We start from the raw sequence: 21,145 nt of genomic DNA on the forward strand, positions 1-21,145 counted from the left end.
TATCGATAAGTGTGGCCAAATCAGTATTTTTGGTCGGGTTACAGCGAACTGCTGATAGCTGTGATTTCGATGTGCCAAAATCTGACATTGGAGCATCAACTATATGACACAAGCCCAAAGTGTCGACCAAAGGTGAGGTGTTAGTGATCAATTGTGACCAGTAAATTATTTAAAAAAAACAACCTGCATCTACGGTATTAATGATTATAATATTATGATATCACAATCTTTGGTAAACAGATATCAAAATGTGTGGTCATATGTAAATACTACTGGAGCATGATTTTTAATAAGGCCCATCAAAATAAAAACATCCTATGAGGTCCCCAAGTCCCATGGGTCAGAATTTGGTGTGACAACACTTCTTATTTAAAACCGAAAATATTGAAAAAGGAAAACAGAAAAGACACCAAAGTTTCATTTAATCTCTGATGCGTCTTGCTCACTGCTCAAACACACAAAATGCACCTGCGCTGAACAACACTTGGGTATAAACACTTCTGTTTTATTGTAGTATCAGAATTAGTCATGCCAGTGGTTATATTTTTTTTCCATGCTGTGGTGACTTTCAGTGTAGACAAAAGCTGGTTAGTTACAACTACCATCACTCGCATCAGAACTACCCTCAGCACATTCCTGACCCATGGTGGTTTAATGGTCTTATGTCAGCAGCAAAAGTTCCCAAAGTTTTAGAGATTAGGGAAGATTGCAGGGAAAAAAGAAGAGAAGCCACCTCAGGTGTCCACTAAAATGCAGCAGGACTAGTGAGCCAAAACAGAGGCTGGTCTCAAACCAGGACCTCTTATGACCGTACCTCTCTTTCAGTGCATTACACCAGTGACCTATTGAGCAGATATACAAACCAACCATATTTTAATGCCCGTTTAAAAAAAACGATTCCCACCTTGAAAATCATCATTTATCTGTACATTGCACCTAATGGGGACACAAGAGAGAGATCTTAACTCTGGAGGACCACTTGCCAGTGCACTACCTCGGTTACCTGAGCTATGTTTAAAGACTTTCACTCTCCAACAGGCTTCTGTTAAGGCCTTGCACTAAACATACAACCTGCATGTCTGTGCCATCAAGCTGCTTTAACTGTCAGAAAAGTATAATATTATTTTTATAAACCGACCTTGGATTATGTTTATTAAGTTTGTGAGCACTGCCTGGCGCTTGGAGTGTCAGTGTAAAGAGGCAGAAATTGAAAAAGTTCACCTCAAATTGCACACAGGTCAACTATATATACACTCTATCAACTGACAGTGATTTTAACTGTCCTTGTTAACAGTGGTGAGGGTGATCAAAATATCTGATTTGCCCATTATGTGTTTGTTGCTGGGGGGGGAGAAAATTCTAGAATCAGCCTTTCTTTCTGTTCACACATTCCTTAAACACTAATAAATTAAAAGCAAATGAGAGCTATCATTCGAGTCACATTTAGTAGTTTCAAACACAGCAAAAGTCAACAAAAAAAAGGAAAGGAAAGGAGCAGAGGTTTGCGGAACGATAAAAAGGTGAAATCGTTAAAAGGAAATTTTTCTGTGGCGGGTTCATAATTTAAAAAGTAAAAAGAAAGTTTGGTGCAAGCGTGGTGGTGCAGTGCAGAGGTCCTATTCCTTTTAAGCAGAGGCGCGAGGTTCGGTTAGCTACACAGTAAACGGATTTCAGAGCGTTCGGCCTCAAACAGCTGGAGGTGGAGGTGGAGGAGGAGGCAGCCTCAAGTCCTTCAGTGTTCTCCTCGAAAGCCCTGCGCATGTGTTTTTGTGCGGTCCAATTTCAGATAGAAATTGTCTCTCGTTAGTCCTTTCCTGGTATTGTTCAGGTGGGTGGGACGATGCGACATTGTGTTTGTGATGTTACATTATGTGTCCAGTCCACAATCACTGTGGCGTTGCATCTCCGTTGACTTCCACGCCGTGCTGCTGTAGCTGGGCTCGAAGCAGTGCGTTGTCGTTCTTCAATTCCTCAATCTAGAAAAACAAAAGAGAAATAATTAGAGGCATAAAAACAGAAATACCAAAGGAAACAGTACATCAAGGATTCATATTTTTTCCTAAAAAAAAAATTGACTTTTTCTGCCCCGGTCAAAACACACTGGGCACATTTCAAGCAACACTAAACGCAAGAAGGAGAAATATGCTTAAACCAATGTGTTTCCACTACTGACCGCTTTAGTGTATTATTTGGTGGGATAAATAATATTAAGGCAAAAGAACATCATTTATGCAAATCAACATAAGAATGAGCTTTGGTGTCCGATGTTTCTCCAGTGGACGGAGCCGGTTAACCAGCTGACTCTTCCTCTGTGAACCGCTCTGGCAGAGAACTGGCTGAAGGGAAGGCTGTCTGCTTATGATGAATAATGCACAAGTTGAAGGAGCTGACGGGGTCGGATTTCCCTGTTGCGATTTCAGGTCACGAATACATTTTTTTGCAGGCTGCTCGAACTTCGCTACAGAAACGAGGAATATGAAAACTTCTTGTGAATCTGTCTGCTGAGTACAGCCTGATGGAAGTGATTTTTGATTATTGTTCATTGTATACACAAACGGAATTCATTAAAAGCGAGTGATAAGGCATTTTCAGACTCTTTCTATTAGCCTGATTCTATTTTCTCTTTTGACGCTGCATGTGCGCGCTGACCTTCATTACTGAAGGACTTACATATTTCTGTAGCAATACCATCATTTTGTAAAAAACTTTTTGGTTTATGCCTAGAATGTAACTAGTTTGTCAAGTTTTTGGGTTATTATATTGCTCAGGGAAACGGAACATAGTTTACATGTGTATGATTAAACCCTACAATAAAGTAAGCTTAGTTTCACCTACTTTCATCATAGGAAGGTACAGTGGCCTTGAGTGATAATCACAGATACTGGCACATTGTATAAAGCTATACTTCTCCTTTGAGGTTTAATTATGACATATGAGATAGAAGATAGCCAAGGGAAACATTTTCTCGTTCATGACTTCTTTGTTTTCATGTCATCGGACAAACCAAGATGCGTGTTTTCACAGTTTCACAACGTGAGTGATGTTGCTATTTAAAAAGGCGGAAACTGGTAATTAATAACTTCTTTATGAGCTGAACGCAGCATTAGTTACTCTAATGACATTATTATTAATTAGTCGATCTGACAGCAAGTACAGCAGAATCGAAAGAGAGACTTTGGACGAGGAATAGTGTATTTGTACTTTTGAGATAAAATAATTGAAATATTTGTGAGTGATTTGCGCAAAAATATATCTTAAAAGTAAGTTGTGACATGGGCCACCTTACGTTTACAGGCCCTGGATCTGATTTAGTTTTGTTTCAATAACACAAGATAAAAGATAAGATAAAGGCAGTACATTTAATTTCGGCTGAGCGAACGCCAGGGATCAATTAATATATTTTGGAAGTTCACCTGTTGTCTAAGCAGCTCGTTGTCCATCTCCACACGCTCCACCTCTTTGTAACTCTCCTGAAGTCGCTGGTTGCTCTGACGCAGCTCTCGGATGTAGTCACAAGCTTTGGACAGGATGCCTCCTTTACTCTGAGGAACACAGCACATCGTGAAGTTAAAAGACCAAACGGGTAAATATGACTCAGCACTTCCTTCAGTTTCAACTCCCATTGTGTCACTCACAAATGTCTTAACTGAAGTTTCTTCTCGGTACTAAAACATGTTCGATTCTTTCAGACAAACTTTTGGTTACATGAGAAGCAATATCAGATAAATAAACTGAATAAGCACTGCCACATACCCAATACAAATACTAAATGCCACATTTACACAGAGACTGAGTCTGTGGTTATACCTGGTGTTTTAAATCTGACTTTCAGCATTTGTTATGCATGCATTAGATCAAGAGACAGGATGCACAGAAGGTGCACTGATTCATGTATGGAAGTGAAGACATGGAGGGCAGAGAATCTTACACAGAAATGTAAATAGATCACAGACACAGAGCAGACACTTTGGACATTCCAGCAGCATGAACTCAGAAAACCTCATATTTAGAGGCAGACTTAATCGAATCTAAAAGGCATTATGCCATATGTCACTATTTTAAATGATTTGGCTAATTTATGGGCTTTAAGAAAACATTGTCGTGCTTTAAAGGCTGATTTCTGCAGAGCACTCACCGCTCCAGTTCTGCTGTCTATGCTACAGTCGGGGATGATTTTAGAAAGTGTGACAATCCAGTTGTTTATCTTGTCTCTTCTTCTTCTCTCCACTGCAAAGAAGCAAAATACATTTTTTCAACCAGAAAATACAACTGTAAAGTAATAAACGTTTCAGTCCTTCTCAAGCAGAGAACTAATAGATCTACTATCTGTGTAGCATTTATAAATCATAAGGAAACATGGAGTTCAACTATCATCTCTAGACCGAATGAGGACCAGCGACCACAAACCTTCGTTGTGCTGTGCTCTTCGCCTCTCGTCTCTGGGCGCCCGTGGACCCTCCACCTTCCTGTAAAGACACAGCCGAACAACTTTACAGTGAAATTATAAATATATTATCAGATTTTCTGTGTTAGCCAAATATAGAACACCTGACTTAGAATCCAGGAAAATAACAATTTTATCGTCAGATGCATCAAACTAATTTTGCTGTTATGTTTGGCTGGTTGACAGAGAGCAACCAGATGCTCCTTTAATAGGTCTGTAATTGCTTTGGGGAAAAAGGCGCAAGCACAGCTGAACCTTCAGGTCTCCAAAGGACAAAGGTCTGTGGGATTCAGCCACTGAATTAGAATGAGTATTTGATATTAGCCTTACAGTGCCTTTTCCTATTTAGTTGCATTACAACCTAGAATTAAAATGGAGCTTTACTTGGACTTCATGTAATGGACCTACACAAAGTTAGCAAATTCCTGCAGTTAAATGAAAAGAGCTTGTTTAAAAATAAATAAAAGTGATGCATGTTCCCTGTTACTAGAAAAGGCACCACAACAAACTTGCCAAGAGATGATCAATACCCACAGACCAGGCAAGGAGGACATTTATCAGAGAGGCAACAAATAGTTTTGCAAAGCCCTGCTTAATTGAGCCAAAGGAACCCAGTCATAGAATATTAAAAACCTGAAGCTGCCTGTTAACTAATCCTGTCAACATACAATCAACGATGGGAGAGTGCTAACTGATTAGTGAGCCACCAGACGTCTGTCTCTACAACACATGATGGGGGGGGCGGGGTATGTGAAAGTTCTTCTCACCAGTCTGAACTGCCATGCTGCAACATCTCGCTCTCACCAAGGTCTCTGGGGATGGCAGGTAAGTAGGACACAGTGTGTTTTTCAGATGTTGGATGTTTAAAATGATTAGATTTAATTTTTTTTGTATCTTCATTTGTACACACAACGACAAAACTAATCACTCCAGAAAGGGAAGCAAGAGGTAAAGGACATCCGATCCACCGTGAAGTTAACATGGGAGGTGGGGTGAGAAGTCGGCCAAACACGTGAGGGGAGAGAGAGAGTGTTATTGGTAACTTCAGGGATGGATGTGCTGGGAAGTGTTGGGTCATACTCACGCAGTGTAGGTGTGTGTGCGTGGTGCGATGGTACGAGGGGCCGCCGTCTGCAGCACCTCGGGGGGGCTCATCATCACGTAAAACTGGCCTGGGTATAAGAGGAAAAATTAGTAAATGAATAAAGTTCTCCTCGAGTGATGGTTGAATAATAGATTTGGATTGTGGTGTCACTCTAAAAACTTTTCTCACCTCCCGCCTGTGCTATCGTTGGGTCGGAGGTGGCCTGCACGGACACAGCCGTCCCATCGCTGACGGTGGCGGCGGGGAAATAAGCGAAGCGCGTCTCGCCTCCCACGGTCTCGCCGCCGGGACTGCCACCGTTACTGAAAGGGTTCTGGATGACAGCCTGGCAAAAGGTGGAGTCAGGCACAAGTCGGTCAAACAGTAAACAACCAATACATTAAATAAGGCTGAAACGATTCCTTGAGTAACTCTATAACTAAAAATCTGATTTGTTTACAGTTATAGTACCTTTATAGTACTTGGAAATGATTTATTGTATTTGTTTGCATTTAAGAACATGTTTTATTTAAAAGCCAGAATGTAATAAGCCACTTAGATGCAGTAAATGGGTTTAGTTTTGCCAGATATTATTATTGTATGTAATTTATGCAAAAAGAAATAAAATTGAAACCACTTAGTTTTTTCATTTTAAGTTTCATTTTTGAATCATATTTTTCATATATATATATATATATATATATATATATATAAGTCTTTGTAAGTGTTGAAATTGCCATAGCAGTTCTAAATCCATTTTTGTTGTCAATCAATTTATGTTTATTATCTTATATAAAGGCGTTACTGTAGATTCAAGCACAAAGGTGGAATTAAAACCAAAGCTTTGGGTCCTTTCATAGCGGGACGCACTATAAAGAGCTCTATGAATAGACATTACTATGTGTCAACACATTTACGTGAATTTTAACTCTGAGCTATCCCATCCATTTTTTTTAACGGCGTAATGCATGTGCACATTGTTTAAATCAGACTAAAGTTACACTCCAGTCTGAGGGTACGTTTTCACTCACCTGAGCCACAGCCTGAGGTGCTCCGGTAAACGCCGCGGTGGAGACGACGCTGACGGCTCCGCTCCCATCAGCCGCTGCTTCTAGTTGGTCGTCTGTCACCTGAACCACGCGGTACGTCACCTGGGAACGGAGCAGAGGATAGACATTTTTTTGGAAAAACATTTTCAAAAACATAAGCAAACAATAAACACAGGATTAACAGGCCACCATTTTTTAAATATTCTCTTTTTCCAACCCATCGTTCCACCTGCCCAACCCATGTAAATCCAGAAGGAAAAAATACAAACATATATAATACATATGTATATACATACGCACATAAACATATTTATAAAAAAAAAAAAAATAAAAAATAATTATATATATATCAAAAAAGAAATATGAGTAAATGTATTTATTTCTTATTAGGAGTGATTATGCTTGGCTTCTTTAGAAGTGATTTAGGTTTCTACACCATAAAAATGAAATTGAAAACAGAAGCAGCCAACTTCACCTTAAGCACTAAGTCTTTGGTCATTTTTCTCTTTTGCTCAAAGCACAGTCATCTAATACCCTCATATAATAACGTCACATACCGTTTGCTTTATTGTTCAGTTTCTAAGAATGAGTAACTGTTTATCAGGTGTTAACATCTGTCTCGTCTGTTTTCCAGTGAAACCATTGGGTTTGTGGTTATTTCTAGAATTGAAATTAGTCACTGAGAATTTGCCTGGAGTGAACATTGCTAAAACAAATTAGCATTTTTTTTTAACCTTGGTTCTATTTCAACATATTTACCAAAGAACTTCAACCTAAAATGTACTTTTAGCTAAAACCCTCTACCGAACAGCAATCATTCATTCATTAGCTTTGCATCTGTAACCTGGCATGGCAGCTTTATCGGCATGCTGAAGTGGTCCTAATAAGGCTGTAGTTAGCAATAGTCTGCATTTTAAGAATTAGAGTCATGTTTAATAAATGTCCTGACATAGATTAATCCCAACTGGTTGACTCAGCATTTGCCTTGCAACGTTCAGGGCTGATTCTAATCAGTATCTGGGTGTTTTTGAGCCATTTTCAAATCATGAAATGCCACTTTTTTTTATAGATTTGGTAAGACATGTCAATATTAACACCAGCACTGATTCATATATATATTTATTAACGTGTTTAAAGTGTGCAGTACCTCTTTCCAAACATAAATATTGAATAAACAGCTAAATTATATTTTTTAAACTATGCATTTCAAGCAAGCCACACACTGTTCCAAAAGGCTCTGTTCCAAAACTGAATTGAATATGTTTTTAAGAATTGCTACAAAGTCAATGGGATTTTGTATGAGGTTTTCTTAACGATACTTCTGGAACGCCATCTGTAAGTTACGGTTTCAGTTCAGCTTTCCATAGTAAGTACAGTTGATATGAATCATTCATTCATTGCGTAGTAATTGTAAAATTCACACACCAGTAGGGCAGTTAGCTAACATTTTTGTCATGTTAAACCCACTCATTCCTCCGAGGGACATTCAAATTCTACCAACTGATATTTAACTGACAGTAATACTTTTTCAGTTATGTTTTAATCAGGTTGTGACAGAATTGTCTGGTTGTGATGTTGTAGCCTATATTGGGTAGCTGTTACATGTATTGAGATGTTGCTGGCTGTCTTTTAAAATGATAAATGAGACTTCCTGAATGTATCAGCTTAACAAAGTAACTTACTAACCAACCAACTAACTTTGTTGTGTAGTAGAGAGGAACTAACTAAAACATAAAACCCACTGTTGTGTAGAAGAGAGGTTCTCCATGCTCACCTGTCCTCCACTGTTCTCTGTGCGGAACTGGTACTGCACATTGTGGTCAGTGAACGCAGCCTGCGGGACACCAGTGATGGTCACTGCAGTCTGCTCCTCTGTCCCCACCGTCTCTCCTGCAACACACAGGGCAAAGGGTCTCAAATCTGTGAGGGTGCACCAAGGCAGAACCATAAAACACATAAAACAGATGTGAATGGATGCAAGCAAATGTGCAGATGATGACTGCAGAATGCACACATTTGGTTTTTTTTACAAGAATATTGGTTCAAGAACAAATTCTTATGTGTTTCAAAAGAGGCAAAACCTGAATCTTCATCACACATTTTAATATTGAGATATTAAAACAGATTTATTTGTTTCACTTGTCAGGATTAGAAGAAATCGAGTCCCCCACCTTCCTGTAACTGCACCACCTCTTCCGTTTCCTGTTTGTCGTGACTAAAAATACAAAAAAAAAAGATAACACGAGTGAGTCAATTATTTATCTCATCAGTGCATTAATGTGGATCCAGATCTCAGTTGCGAATGAACAGCGCCCCCGTGTGGCCACAAGAGGACACGACAGATGAGACATAAATAAAAGTGATGCACAACTGGCCAGTGTGACAGATATCATGTTTACTGCAACTTCCAGGCGGATAATTGCAACTTTGAGAATCAAAACTGAAGCTTAAGTGGATTGATTTACTGCACAGGAAGCGACAAACTTCCCAATAAATTATAACACTCTTCATAACACCGCCCTCCTAGTTGGAGATAAGCATTTAAATCCTTAAATAGTTCCATCATGTAACGTAAAGTAACGTACAGTGCGATTTAATATCTCCCTAAACATATTGGCACAAATTCTTGTTTTGCATTAGTTTCTTGTCAAGTAAATAAAACAGTAATTCTTGACATTACAGTTTAGCAAAATCGGCGCACAGTTGCTGCTGAAAAATGTATTTACAGATGCAGAAGCGCGCCATCTGCGCAAACTGCACACTCGCTGATTCAACCAGGCGTTAAACAACAGAATAACAGTGCACAGATATTTTACAGTATCTGAGGCATGCAAGGGTTGTGAACAGAGCAGAAGAAAACAAGGTTGTTTTTTAGGCCATGGAGGGAGCCATGTCTGAGCAGGAAGCGGCCGGCAGCCTCTCACCTCCCCGAGCTGTCCAGACTCTGCTCCAGCATATCCATGAAGCTTCTTGCGGGTGTAAAAAAAAAAAAAACCGCTGATATTCAACGACACTGATTTACGGAGATGGAAGCGCTGATCACGGGGACAAACACACGGGTCATGTGAGAAAGACAGTCCAGGACACGTGAGGCAGCGGCCGGGCGAGGAGCTAAAATGGAGGCCGTTGCTGAGCGGGAGGCGGTCGTCTGTGCGGAAAACACACAGAAAACACAGACAGTCTCTGGGTGTTTAGGCGGGTGGAAGGAGGTGGTGGTGCTCCGGTCGGTGGGGTTAGGATCGGTAAAGGGTTTTAGATGAACTGCTGGGTGAACGGATGGACGATTATTTCCCGTTAAATCGTTGGTTGGAAATGTGTTTGCCCTTGGTTTTTCTCTTTTTTTTTGTTGCTCCGCGGCGCACAGCTGCTGTTTATCCGCGCAAAGCTGCGGGCTGCGACATGCGGCCAATAAGATACGGAGTGGACTATTTTGTTCGTTTATAGTTTGACAAAATGAGTGTTGTTCTTGCTTCAAGTGTTGGTTTGAGTCTGTAAGATTTCAGATTGTGTTACCCAGCCTTCACGTGACTCCAATAGTTTGGTGGTTGAAATGGATTATCGTGTTAGTTCTCGGTGTATTTCTGCATTAGAACTTCCACACGCGCGGATTAATTGCGTCGCATTTTTGGGACAACATCATATATGTTTCCCGGGCAGCCCTGTTCATCTGTTCAGCGTTTATCTGACGGACATATCGCTGACAATCCGCTCCTCAACGCAACACTTCTTTTTTTTTTTTTTTTTTTTTTTTCCCCCAGGTTCTCTGCCCAGGTGACCGCGGGGATCCAATACGGGTTTTCCCACAAACCACATGACAGAAGCCGTCCACGTCGTGCAACACCCGTTCGCGCACACATAAACGCTTCTCGTAATTCACTGGATTTTATGTCCTGTTGGGACAGCTAGTACCTGGTGTTACTTAAAAAATCATAAGACATGGTTATTGGAGAGCAGATAGAGGGGATGATGTTGACTTTGTGGAGTCAGTGTCAACGTTTCCATCACATTCAGCCGATGGGAGGCGATCTGTATCCATCAGCAGGCAGGATGTCCTCAGCACAAAACACAGCGAGAAAATAAATAAATATATATGTATGTATGTATATATATATGTATATATGTATATATATATATATTATATATATATGTGTATATATATGTGTGTGTATGTATATATATATGTGTGTGTATATATATATATGTGTGTATATATATATATATATATATATGTATGTGTGTGTATATATATATATATGTGTGTATATATATATATGTGTGTATATATATATATATGTGTGTATATATATATATATGTGTGTATATATATATATATATATATGTGTGTGTGTATATATGTGTGTGTGTGTGTGTATATATATATATATGTGTGTGTATATATATATATATATGTGTGTATATATATATATATATATGTGTGTATATATATATATATATGTGTGTGTGTGTATATATATATATATGTGTGTTATATATATATATATGTGTGTGTATATATATATATATATATATATATATATATATATATGTGTGTGTGTATATATATATATATATGTGTATATATATATATATATATATATATATATATATATATATATATATATATATATATATGTGTATATATATATATATATGTATATATATATATATATATATATATATATGTATGTATGTATACGTATGTATATATGTGTATGTATATATGTGTATATATATATGTGTATATATATATATGTTTATATATATATATGTGTATATATATATATATATATATACATGTATACATATATACATACACATATAAAGTAGAATAGAAAACAACAATCTGTTTGACACCCCAAATAAAACCAAACAGACATTATACAATCACTTAAATCCGTTTTCAATCTGACATTAAATTAACTTTTTCTGTTGATGAGCGTAAATAAAATCCTCATAAAATCTTGTCAGTGGTGTAAAACAAAACATGAAAACTGTCAAGAGCAGTGAGCATTTTTTTAAAGGCACTGTATATCGGATAAGAAAGAATAAAAATCTAATTGGTTGAACATAATTCTGTTTGTTTCTGACTTTTTGGAAATGTGAAATACTGAGTGCTTCCATCTCTTCCATTCTGAAAAAAATCCTGCAAATGAAACATGAAGTGAAAATCATTGTCATGCACACTGAGCCCTTGACCCTTAAAAACCTTCACGTTCACAGCAGCAGGGCCCAAAAAATCAATGACATATTTTGTCTCATTATTGTTGTTCATAGAAACTGCCTCTTGATAAGTATTGAATGTTAAGAAAAATGGCCAAGCAAATAATTCAATAAAGTCCTTGTAAACCCTAAGTTTTAATAGAAAACCAGTTATGCTGGATCATCCCAGTGAGATGTGTAATATTTACAGTACATTCTTGAAAAATATTTGATCATTTAACCCTTTCCAAGGTTAAGAAACAAATATTGTTCTATTTTCATACACAGTATATTCTGTAACAGCTTGTTCCTTCTCCCTCTTTATTCAAACCGCAATATGAAGTTTACACTGAGTGAAATATCCAGGACTTCATTTTTTTATGGTTGCACATTGCTGTCAATTCTTTCCCAAAAATGTAGCTTGTTTTCTGTTTGTAAGGTTTGGCCCACTAGTGGGTCACTTAGCTTTCAATGGGTCTGCTACAGCACATTTGTTTGTTTTTTTAAACAATGTTTTTAGGGCTTTAATGGCCTTTATTAGAGTAGCTGGAGAGTGATAGGTGGGGGGGGGGGGGGGGGGGGGGGGGGGGGGTGATAGGACTATAATCATAGGACTATAGTGGCCAGAATTGAACCTGGCCCACCTCAACCAGATGAGATAAAAAGTACCTCAATGTTAGTTAGTTTGTTGTATTGGACATGTTTAACTAACATAAGCCAGCTGAGAACCTCTTAATGTTTTACAGTTTCAAGCTGACTCAGGCTGTCTGAGTGGAAGGAGGGGGGCATGTAGGGCCAGCCTTTATGGCACTGCATCTCATTTTCTCCACTAGAAGAGTATCCTAGAGGGCACTTTTGAAGCGTTTCTTTCAAACATTTGAGCAGCAAAGTCCACCAGTGTCTTTAAGAAACACATTCCTGAAAACTGAGCTGACCTTTTAGACGTTATAATTGAAGAAAGTTGGATCGAGTCGTTGTGCATAAAAAGAGGCTTCAGGCTCTGAAAACTTAAGTTAAAACATCTTCAATAAGTTTTTCATTTTAACTTCATGGAGAGGAAGCCTGATTTGAGCCAAACAAAGCGAATGAATGGAACTCAACCCTTAAAATTATCCCTTGTATATATCAATGTCATTGTGCATTTCTTTGAGGAGCGGGTGACTCATTCATTCAGACTGCACACCCATTCCAGTGGGCGAGAGACAGAGAGAGACAGAGAGTGAGAGAGAGAGAGGGAGAGAGAGAGGAACAACCACCTACCAAGTGCCAAACTTGAGGCCAACCTCTCTCCTCCCATCTCATTCTTTCCTATATGGGCACCCACAGATGGATTTGCAGACAGTGCAGTAAGAGACCGAACGGTGCTGGAGAACTAAGAGGGGAAACTCTGATCACAAGATTATAAAAAGGCGATTAACAGAGAAGTCTACGAAATTGATCTTCTTCACAGATTTATCTTCTTCTGACCAGCTCTTAAAAGGTAAGCCTTCCTGTCAATGTTGGCATCATTTGTGCAGAGAATTTACTTTGTTCTTTGGGTGGAGTCGACAACCCCTCCCATGTCTTTTGATCAAATATGCTCTTTGTCTTTTGAAGGTTTTAGGAAACACTTCACAGAGAATTATGTTTTTCTTTTTAAATTCTAAACTTGCATTTGTGACTTTTTTTATACTCAGAGATCAGCGCTTTCCCTTAAATAAAAATCTTCTTGGATGGATTTGGCATGTGTTTCATTTATTGGAATAAAACACATGGTGGTGGATGTTGAATGTAGATTTGTAGATTTAGCGCCCTGAAACATTTTATTTCATATTTCTTGCTGATTTGATATCAGCGTGTCCAGTTAAAATAATTTGCTTGAAATAATTGTTTAAGTTAATTCATATTTTATTATTTCAGTGGTTGAAAACATTACCTGCATGTTTATTTACTAACTGTGAAGGGTAGAAAAGTATTGTACTGACCCTTTAGAAGAGAGCGCTGTCGCTTTAAGAGTTACGAGGACCTGCTGTATGCAGGCTGAAGGCAAAAATGTGCTTAAATGTGTTAAAAAGATTTGTTAATAAAAGTTGCAAAATGAAGATGGACGTGTTTTGGTACTGTTCATTTTAAGGGTGCAACATAGACACAACTGTGTGGCCAACGTCCTCCATCCTCTTATATATTAATAATATGCTACACATTGTACAGTCCAATGCTAATATATATACATGTATATCAGAATAAATACAACCTGTAAACTGTGTTTATTGTGCATGCAAAACAATATTTCATAATAATTAAGTTGGTAATTATGTCTGTTTCAGAGAAGATACAAGTGCAATGGCGACACCCAAAAACACTCCCCGAGGTGCCAACTCACCGCTGTCCCCCAACCGTATCACCCGGCTCCAGGAGAAGGAGGACCTGTGCAACCTCAACGACCGGCTGGCCGTCTACATCGACAAGGTGCGCTTTCTGGAGACGGAGAATGCAGGCCTGCGACTGCGCATCACAGAGTCGGAGTCCGAGGTCAGCCGGGAACTGTCGGGCCTGAAGGCCGCCTACGAGACCGAGCTGGCCGACGCCCGCCAGACCCTGGACTCTGTGGCCAAAGAGCGAGCGAGGCTGCAGCTGGAGCTGGGCAAGGTGCGAGAAGACTACAAGGAGCTGAAGGCGAGGTGAGTCCCAGCACATCACTCCAGTCCAAATCTAAATGAAGGAGGAATATCTTTAAACTGTTAATTACAATGATTAGGGTGAGGGGGTGGAGAATGTTTTTAGGGGGCCTCAGCACCTCAAAGCCCCTGAATTCCTTAAGAGCGCCCATGTGTGTCAGTGCAACGTAGTTTCTTTTCAATTAAAGGGAGACTATGTACATTTTAAAGTTCATAGGCAACAAAACACACCTGTACTCAATTCAATACCCTTAGTTAACAGTTCTGTTGTTGCAGCAACACGTGGTCTGGTATGAACAATAGCTAACAGTGGCTAATGATAGCAAACTTTATATAGACATTGCTGTGTAACTGCTTTCATGATGCCTCTTGCCTACACTACTGTTTGAGCATTTACCGTAATCCCATAATTAGCACTTGCAGCGAAAAAGCTGCTGCTCAGCTAAAGTAACACAGACTAGCTTTAAAGTAAGACTTACCAAACTTTCTTGGACTTACAGTATAACTGTAGACAAAAAGGAGCACGAGCGGACAGAGCAAACATTGTCTAACTAGTAGCCTCTCTTCAAAGATTATACGTTTTTTTGTCCAAAATAAAAAAATCATCCTGGTCTACCCTTGAATAAAATGGATGAGACACAACCAGCTATTTTTCTGCCTCGAGGCTTCTGAAATCCTAATTTTTCAAGTAAATCTTCCTCAGTTAAAGCCCATTAAAGCATGAGTGAGAGTGTTTGTGATTGCAGTGTTAACATCTCAAACATGTCACCAGAACACAGTTACTCATTAGCTTTGAATAGCCGATGCTGTTATTTGCTGACACCCTGCAGGCAGCAGCATCGGGGCCACTCCCTGTCCTCAGCATACCCTCCTCATTGCTCACAGCAGTTTGTCGTCGGACCTGGACTCCAGCTCCTTCCCATGCTGCCACATCCAGAACCTCAGATGACTAACTCTTTCCCCAGTTTTCTCCCTCCTTTCCTCACAGTAATCACTATGCACACAATACGTGGCAGTGTTTACAGGGCTCCACTCCATTATTTTTCCATAAATATTGAGAGGACGGACCGATGTGTGTTTGGCAAAGTCGAGCCGTTGCCATGGCAGTGTCTCAGCTAAACACTAAGGGCTGTGGTTTGTGGCTACCGCGTACACGGGATTGGACGTGGATCACTGTGGCCTATGAGTCATATGCACCGAGGTCTTTCCCGTTCCTACCCAGGCTACATCCTTTTTCAAAAATAGCTCATATTTGTTTCATTAGACTGCGTGAAGGAAACTGTACTAACTCAGTTTCCACTTGGGCCTTGAGTTGCAAAGCAAATGGAAGTCTGTTCAGTTAAACTTAATGCTTGAGACTGGTTTTGTCTTCGCAGGAACACCAAAAAGGAGTCTGATTTGATCGCAGCGTTGCAGAGGCTCAAAGACTTGGAGGCTCTGCTGAACTCTAAAGATGCGTCCTTGACTACGGCTCTGGGAGAGAAGCGTGGCCTCGAGGTGGAAAACAGGGACCTGAAGGCGCAGGTTGCCAAGGTGAACTCAAACACACGCTCAGTTTGTGGCTGCGCGGAAACACATCTGGGGTCAATCTTTCTGCAATTAGTTAGCCTACGAGCTCACCAACTCTTTTGTCCTCTCCTCCTCTGTGTTGTTCCACTTTGTGATAGTAAATGTCAGGTTATCAGAGACCCATGTTGCAACCCTATTGTTGCCTTTGGCACTTGCTCTTCGTAATTTGAGAGATTACCAGTGGCGTTTTGAAGGCAAACCCAGGACTTTTCTCGAGTAACAATTAAATATAATGTACAGTATTGGTGTGTGAGATTTAAGGTTTACTTTACTGACCTCAGCCTTTCTGTCTTGGCTGTTTGAGCTGAAACATTTTAATTGAAGAACAGTCTCTTGCCTCTCCTGTCCACTTATCTGTATTCACTGCATATTTCTGCACTGTGAATGTTTGTGCACTGCTTTTTGTGCACTAATATTAAGCTCCTGTTTTACTCTCTCAGTTGGACACCAGTTTGGCCGATGCCAAGAAGCAGCTGCAAGATGAGATGCTGAGGAGGGTGGACGGAGAGAATCGCATCCAGACCCTCAAAGAGGAGCTGGAGTTTTCCAGGAACCTCCAGTCTGAGGTCAGACTCCCTGAGAATACTACGTAGTAATCATGTTAAAAAAGTGACTTACTCCACTTTTTTTTCACATTATCATCGACCAGCATGTATTTCAGTAGTGAAATTGCTTTTGTGCTTCTCCAACAGGAACTGCGGGAGACAAAGCGGCGTCATGAGTCTCGCATGGTTGAGTTGGACAATGGCCACATGCAGGATTTTGAAAGCAAGCTGGCCGAGGCACTGACAGACATGCGCAGCCAGCATGAAATGCAAATCCAATTGTACAAAAATGAGATTGAGAAGACCTACAATTCCAAGGTAGACCATCAGTTTTAAGGTTAAAAAACTGAACTCAAAAGTATGTTCTTCAGCGGAAGATGAAATAACGGTAACATGTCAAAACATTATAAAAATAGGAATGCAGTCTTTTTGTGCAATAGTTTTCTTTCGGAATATTCACAAACTGGTCCCTATGAAGCAAAATTAGATCCAGACTGAAGAGTTGTTCGGTTATTTGGATTTTAGTCATGCATTACCTCGTTCTTTCTTTCTGTCAGCTGGAAAATGCTCGTCAGTCAGCGGACAGGAGCAGCCACCTGGTTGGGGCAGCACACGAGGAGCTCCAGCAGACCCGGATACGCGTGGAATCCATGTCCAGTCAGATCAGCCAGCTGCAGAAACAGGTGAACTGAAACGAGCAGCTCACACAGATCACATTCAGAGTACCTATCGTTAAATATGCAAGTTGCCCCTATGCACAGTGCATTGCATCATGATGAAGATGATCAGATTGATAGCTACAGACTGAGGGACGTAGTCACTGTGAAGTCACACATTGGTTTGTTGATTACTCTTTTGAAATCTTGAGTTACTCCAGAGGGTGAAGCTAAGGACAACCAAAACCTGAATAACACATTTTAAGATGACCAAAATGTTAAAGTTAAGTTTCACGAACTCATAACACAGACAACCCACAGATCGGACAACACCGTGGTAGCGACCTGTCAATCAGAAGCCACCCCCTAAAGCATACTCCGCTTTATGGTCTATTTGACTCTATATTGACTATAGTTTACTAAATAGTATCATGTTGTATTGAAGAAGACTTGAAACTAGAGATTGAGACCATAAACTCATGTTTACAATGTTTACTGAGGTAATAAATCAAAGTGAGAAGTAGGGGCATTTTCCCATAGACTTCTATACAATCAGGGGAGTCGCCCCCTGCTGGCCATTAGAACGAATGCAAGATTAAAGCACCTCCACATTTGCAACCAAAAGATCTGTTTATAAACTTACAGAAGTTAAGATAAAAACAAATATAAGTCCAATTGTTGATTTCAAAGCTCAGTTGGCTCTTGTTGCACAGAATCTAATAATATATTTTCACATTTTAATGAAACTTTACTGTTATTTTTTTGTTTTATTTTCTCTTCTCACCATCTTTTGGTTGAGCTTATTGAAACTGACACAAAGTGTAACGCTCATTATGTGGTCAAAATGTCACTCAGCCCTAATCTTAACCCAAAATGATTACCCCATTAATTACATTGTGTGTTTATTGCACTTGGTTCCGATGAAGCTGTGTTTTCAGACTAGTCTAATTTCCATCCGATGATAACTGTGTGATCTGTCTGTCCGATTCAGCTGGCGGCTCGTGAGGCGAAGCTAAGGGACCTGGAAGACGCCCTGTCTCGGGAGCGGGACTCCACCCGCCGCCTGCTGGGGGAGAAAGACAGAGAGATGGCCGAGATGAGGCAGCAAATGCAACAGCAGCTGGACGAGTACCAGGAGCTCCTGGACGTCAAGCTGGCTCTGGATATGGAGATATGTGCTTACAGGAAGTTGCTGGAGGGAGAGGAGCAGAGGTTAGCCACTTGCAATGAGTTTATCCAACAAAATAAGTGCTGACCTTTGCTTTGTGATACAGAGTTGTTTGTTGGACTTTTTCTCGGCCTCTCACACCTTTGTTCGTCCCTGCAGGCTGCGTCTCTCCCCCAGCCCCCCACCTGCCAAAATGACAGGAAGTCGTTCCTCTACTTCAGGAGCTCACTCTCGCTCGGTCCACTACAGCGCTCAGAACTCTCCTGCAAAGAGGCGTCGCCCCAACGACACCGACAGCGAGGCCTCGAGCATCGCAGGCGGAGCCGTGGCCCGCACTCGCATCGCCCAGCAGGCCTCGGCCAGCGGGCGGGTCACTGTGGATGAGGTGGACCTGGAAGGGAAATATGTCCGTCTCAGCAACAAATCAGATGAGGTGAGATCCTAGGATGATAAAGTTTGATGGAAACTAAATACTCTCTCTTTGACTTGGAGAATAGTACTTTGACACGCTGACTTTTTATGCAACCCACCAGGATCAGAATTTGGGGAACTGGCAGGTGAAGAGGCAGGTGGGGTCCGGTGCTCCGATCATCTTCAAGTTCCCGGTAAAATTCACCCTGAAGGCCGGCCAGAGGGTCACGGTAAGCAGCACCTTCACTCAGCACTATCACAAGTCAAAACAAACACAGTGACAGATAACTCAACCTACCTGTACCTTTACCACGCCTGACAGATCTGGGCCTCTGGTGCTGGTGGAACCCACAATCCTCCCTCTGACCTGGTGTGGAAGACTCAGCCCTCCTGGGGCACCGGAGACCTGTTCCAGACCACTCTGATCAGCGCCAACGGAGAGGTATTCTAATAGTGAGCAAGACACCTAACCCCAAGTTGCTCCCCGGGCGCTTCATTGCAGCCCACTGCTCCTCCGGGATGGGTTAAATGCAGAGAAATAATTTCCCCATTGTGGGACTAATAAAGGATTGATTATTATTATTATTATTATAGTGTGCACTGAACTTTAAAGTTTTAGAAAATGGCAAAAAAACAACTTTACCACTTTTTCCTTCAGGAAATGGCAATGAGGAAGGTCACCCGCACACACTTGGAAGAGGAGGATGATGACATGGTGAGAGCAATTGTATTGATCAAATATATATTCAGCATACTGGAAATATTAAATTAGCCATGTTAACACTTCTTAAACAATCTTGGGGTAGATCAATAGATTTGTTTGGGATTGTCCTGTTAAATTAAAGTAATTTTAATATATATAAAATGTTTTGATTTGTGGGAAATACATAATTATGGAGTAATATGTAGATTATCGTCTGAATTGACTCAGTAATCTTTTTGTTCATAAATTGTAAGAAAATTTTGAAAAATGCCCACAGCAAGAGACACCAACATGCATGAGACCAACAGTCCAAAATACAAAGATACTCTTTTTGCTTTCATATAAATCAAAGAAAATCAAAAATCATCTACACGTTTAAGAAACTATAACCAGTAAATATTATTATCCCCTTTCATCAAAATAGTTTGCTCATAGGATTTTGTTTGACAGGAAATTGTTCAACCAATTTATTGTTTAATTTTTAGAGTTTAGTGAATAATTCTGCATCCCCTGAAGATATCCCCTTGTGCTCCTTTCAAAATAAAACAATCTTATCATAGTCTTTTGGGTCAGTTTCCACCACAACAATCAAAAATTGCTTACAGAATGTGTTCTCATTAAATGCATTGATATCAACGCCCGATCTCAGCAGGTGGCTCACAGCACCTGTGGAGACAGCGAGTACAACCTGCGGAGCCGGACGGTGGTCTGCGGCTCCTGCGGACTCCCTTCAGATAAATCCGGCAGCAACTGCTCCATGAGCTTGGCCTCCCGCTCCTTCCGCAGCGGTGGAGGAATTTCCGAGGGTCTACTGCCGCACTCCTACGTGTTCAGCGCCAGCACCCCTCGCAAGGTGGCCACTGCAACATATATGACTTCATTTTAAAGTGTTTAATTGACATCTTCCCTGTCTTTAGTTTTGAGTTTATTAATGTGAGATGATAGTAACTTTTCAATCTTTCCTCTCAGACTGGAACCAGAATGGAGACCTGTCCAATCATGTGAGCCACCTGGATCCATGCTGAAAGACGTCAACTCTAATAGTTTTCAGTTATTACTTCCTTAGTTAGTTGTAGTTATTAAGTTCAGTTTATGTACTTTGGAATCATTTTCAGTTATTGTATGCGATAAAACTTTATACAGCTTTTTTTCTAATGTACATAGGCATGCTTATGAAATATTTTCTTAAATATGAAAGGTGTTTAAACAGTACAGTGGCAGATAAAATCATCACTTTCTTATGATAGTCATATCACAGTTAAATCAGATTTACACTCTGTGAACATATTGATGCAGCAGGGTTGCAGTAAATTCATTTTTGTTCTTTTATTTTGATCTTTCTAATAGAATTTTCTTCTGTAGTTTAAGTAAATTGACTCCAGCCTTGTGACAGATGTGCAGAATGTTGCAGAGTTTTTTTGGCTGATATCAATAATAAACATGTTTTCAGAATCGTGGGGTTAAATCTATGTGATTGACTGACTGTGGCTGTCTGGCTATGTTTTTTTGTTGTTTGAATAGTCCTTTTAAAAGAGACAACAACATTTTGATACTGGACATTTTCTAGCTGTCTATTTAAAACCATCAACATTTAAAATAAACCCAAGAAAAACGTTTACTTCAAATTAGGGGTGTCACACCAAACGGGTATTGACGAAAC

The 21,145-nt window shown here is 40.1% G+C and overlaps 2 protein-coding genes across 2 annotated transcripts; one reads left to right on the plus strand and one right to left on the minus strand.

The window, feature by feature from the left end:
* Positions 1–343: 343 nt before the first annotated feature.
* usf2 (upstream transcription factor 2, c-fos interacting) lies at positions 344–10,330 on the minus strand. The gene is made up of 11 exons (XM_054605877.1): positions 9,502–10,330; positions 8,749–8,792; positions 8,352–8,467; positions 6,560–6,679; positions 5,718–5,874; positions 5,529–5,616; positions 5,212–5,256; positions 4,408–4,466; positions 4,136–4,227; positions 3,414–3,542; positions 344–1,976 (listed from the first exon to the last, which is right to left on the minus strand). Exons 1-11 carry the CDS (start codon positions 9,537–9,539, stop codon positions 1,887–1,889), a joined length of 978 nt encoding a protein of 325 aa, XP_054461852.1. The 5' UTR covers positions 9,540–10,330; the 3' UTR covers positions 344–1,886.
* Positions 10,331–14,098: 3,768 nt separating this feature from the next.
* LOC129097137 (lamin-A-like) lies at positions 14,099–20,490 on the plus strand. The gene is made up of 12 exons (XM_054605876.1): positions 14,099–14,436; positions 15,810–15,966; positions 16,443–16,568; positions 16,695–16,865; positions 17,105–17,230; positions 18,195–18,415; positions 18,531–18,804; positions 18,905–19,012; positions 19,105–19,224; positions 19,441–19,497; positions 20,135–20,338; positions 20,455–20,490. The coding sequence occupies exons 1-12, from the start codon at positions 14,099–14,101 to the stop codon at positions 20,488–20,490; spliced, it is 1,938 nt and encodes a 645-aa protein (XP_054461851.1).
* The last annotated feature ends 655 nt before the right edge of the window (positions 20,491–21,145 follow it).

Source organism: Anoplopoma fimbria, chromosome 10 (assembly GCF_027596085.1).
Source record: "Anoplopoma fimbria isolate UVic2021 breed Golden Eagle Sablefish chromosome 10, Afim_UVic_2022, whole genome shotgun sequence".
Taxonomy (NCBI): Eukaryota; Metazoa; Chordata; class Actinopteri; order Perciformes; family Anoplopomatidae; genus Anoplopoma; species Anoplopoma fimbria.

Bases quoted from the DNA above. Each gene is read 5' to 3' on its own strand.
- usf2 (XM_054605877.1), bottom strand. From the start codon at position 9,539: ATGGATATGCTGGAGCAGAGTCTGGACAGCTCGGGGAG. The intron at 4,467-5,211 runs GTGAGAAGAACT...GTGTCTTTACAG, and splicing joins CAGCATGGCAGTTCAGACTG to GAAGGTGGAGGGTCCACGGG. The intron at 3,543-4,135 runs GTGAGTGCTCTG...TGTGTTCCTCAG, and splicing joins TAGACAGCAGAACTGGAGCG to AGTAAAGGAGGCATCCTGTC.
- LOC129097137 (XM_054605876.1), top strand. From the start codon at position 14,099: ATGGCGACACCCAAAAACACTCCCCGAGGTGCCAACTCACCGCTGTCC. The intron at 18,416-18,530 runs GTTAGCCACTTG...TCGTCCCTGCAG, and splicing joins CTGGAGGGAGAGGAGCAGAG to GCTGCGTCTCTCCCCCAGCC. The intron at 19,013-19,104 runs GTAAGCAGCACC...CACGCCTGACAG, and splicing joins AGGCCGGCCAGAGGGTCACG to ATCTGGGCCTCTGGTGCTGG.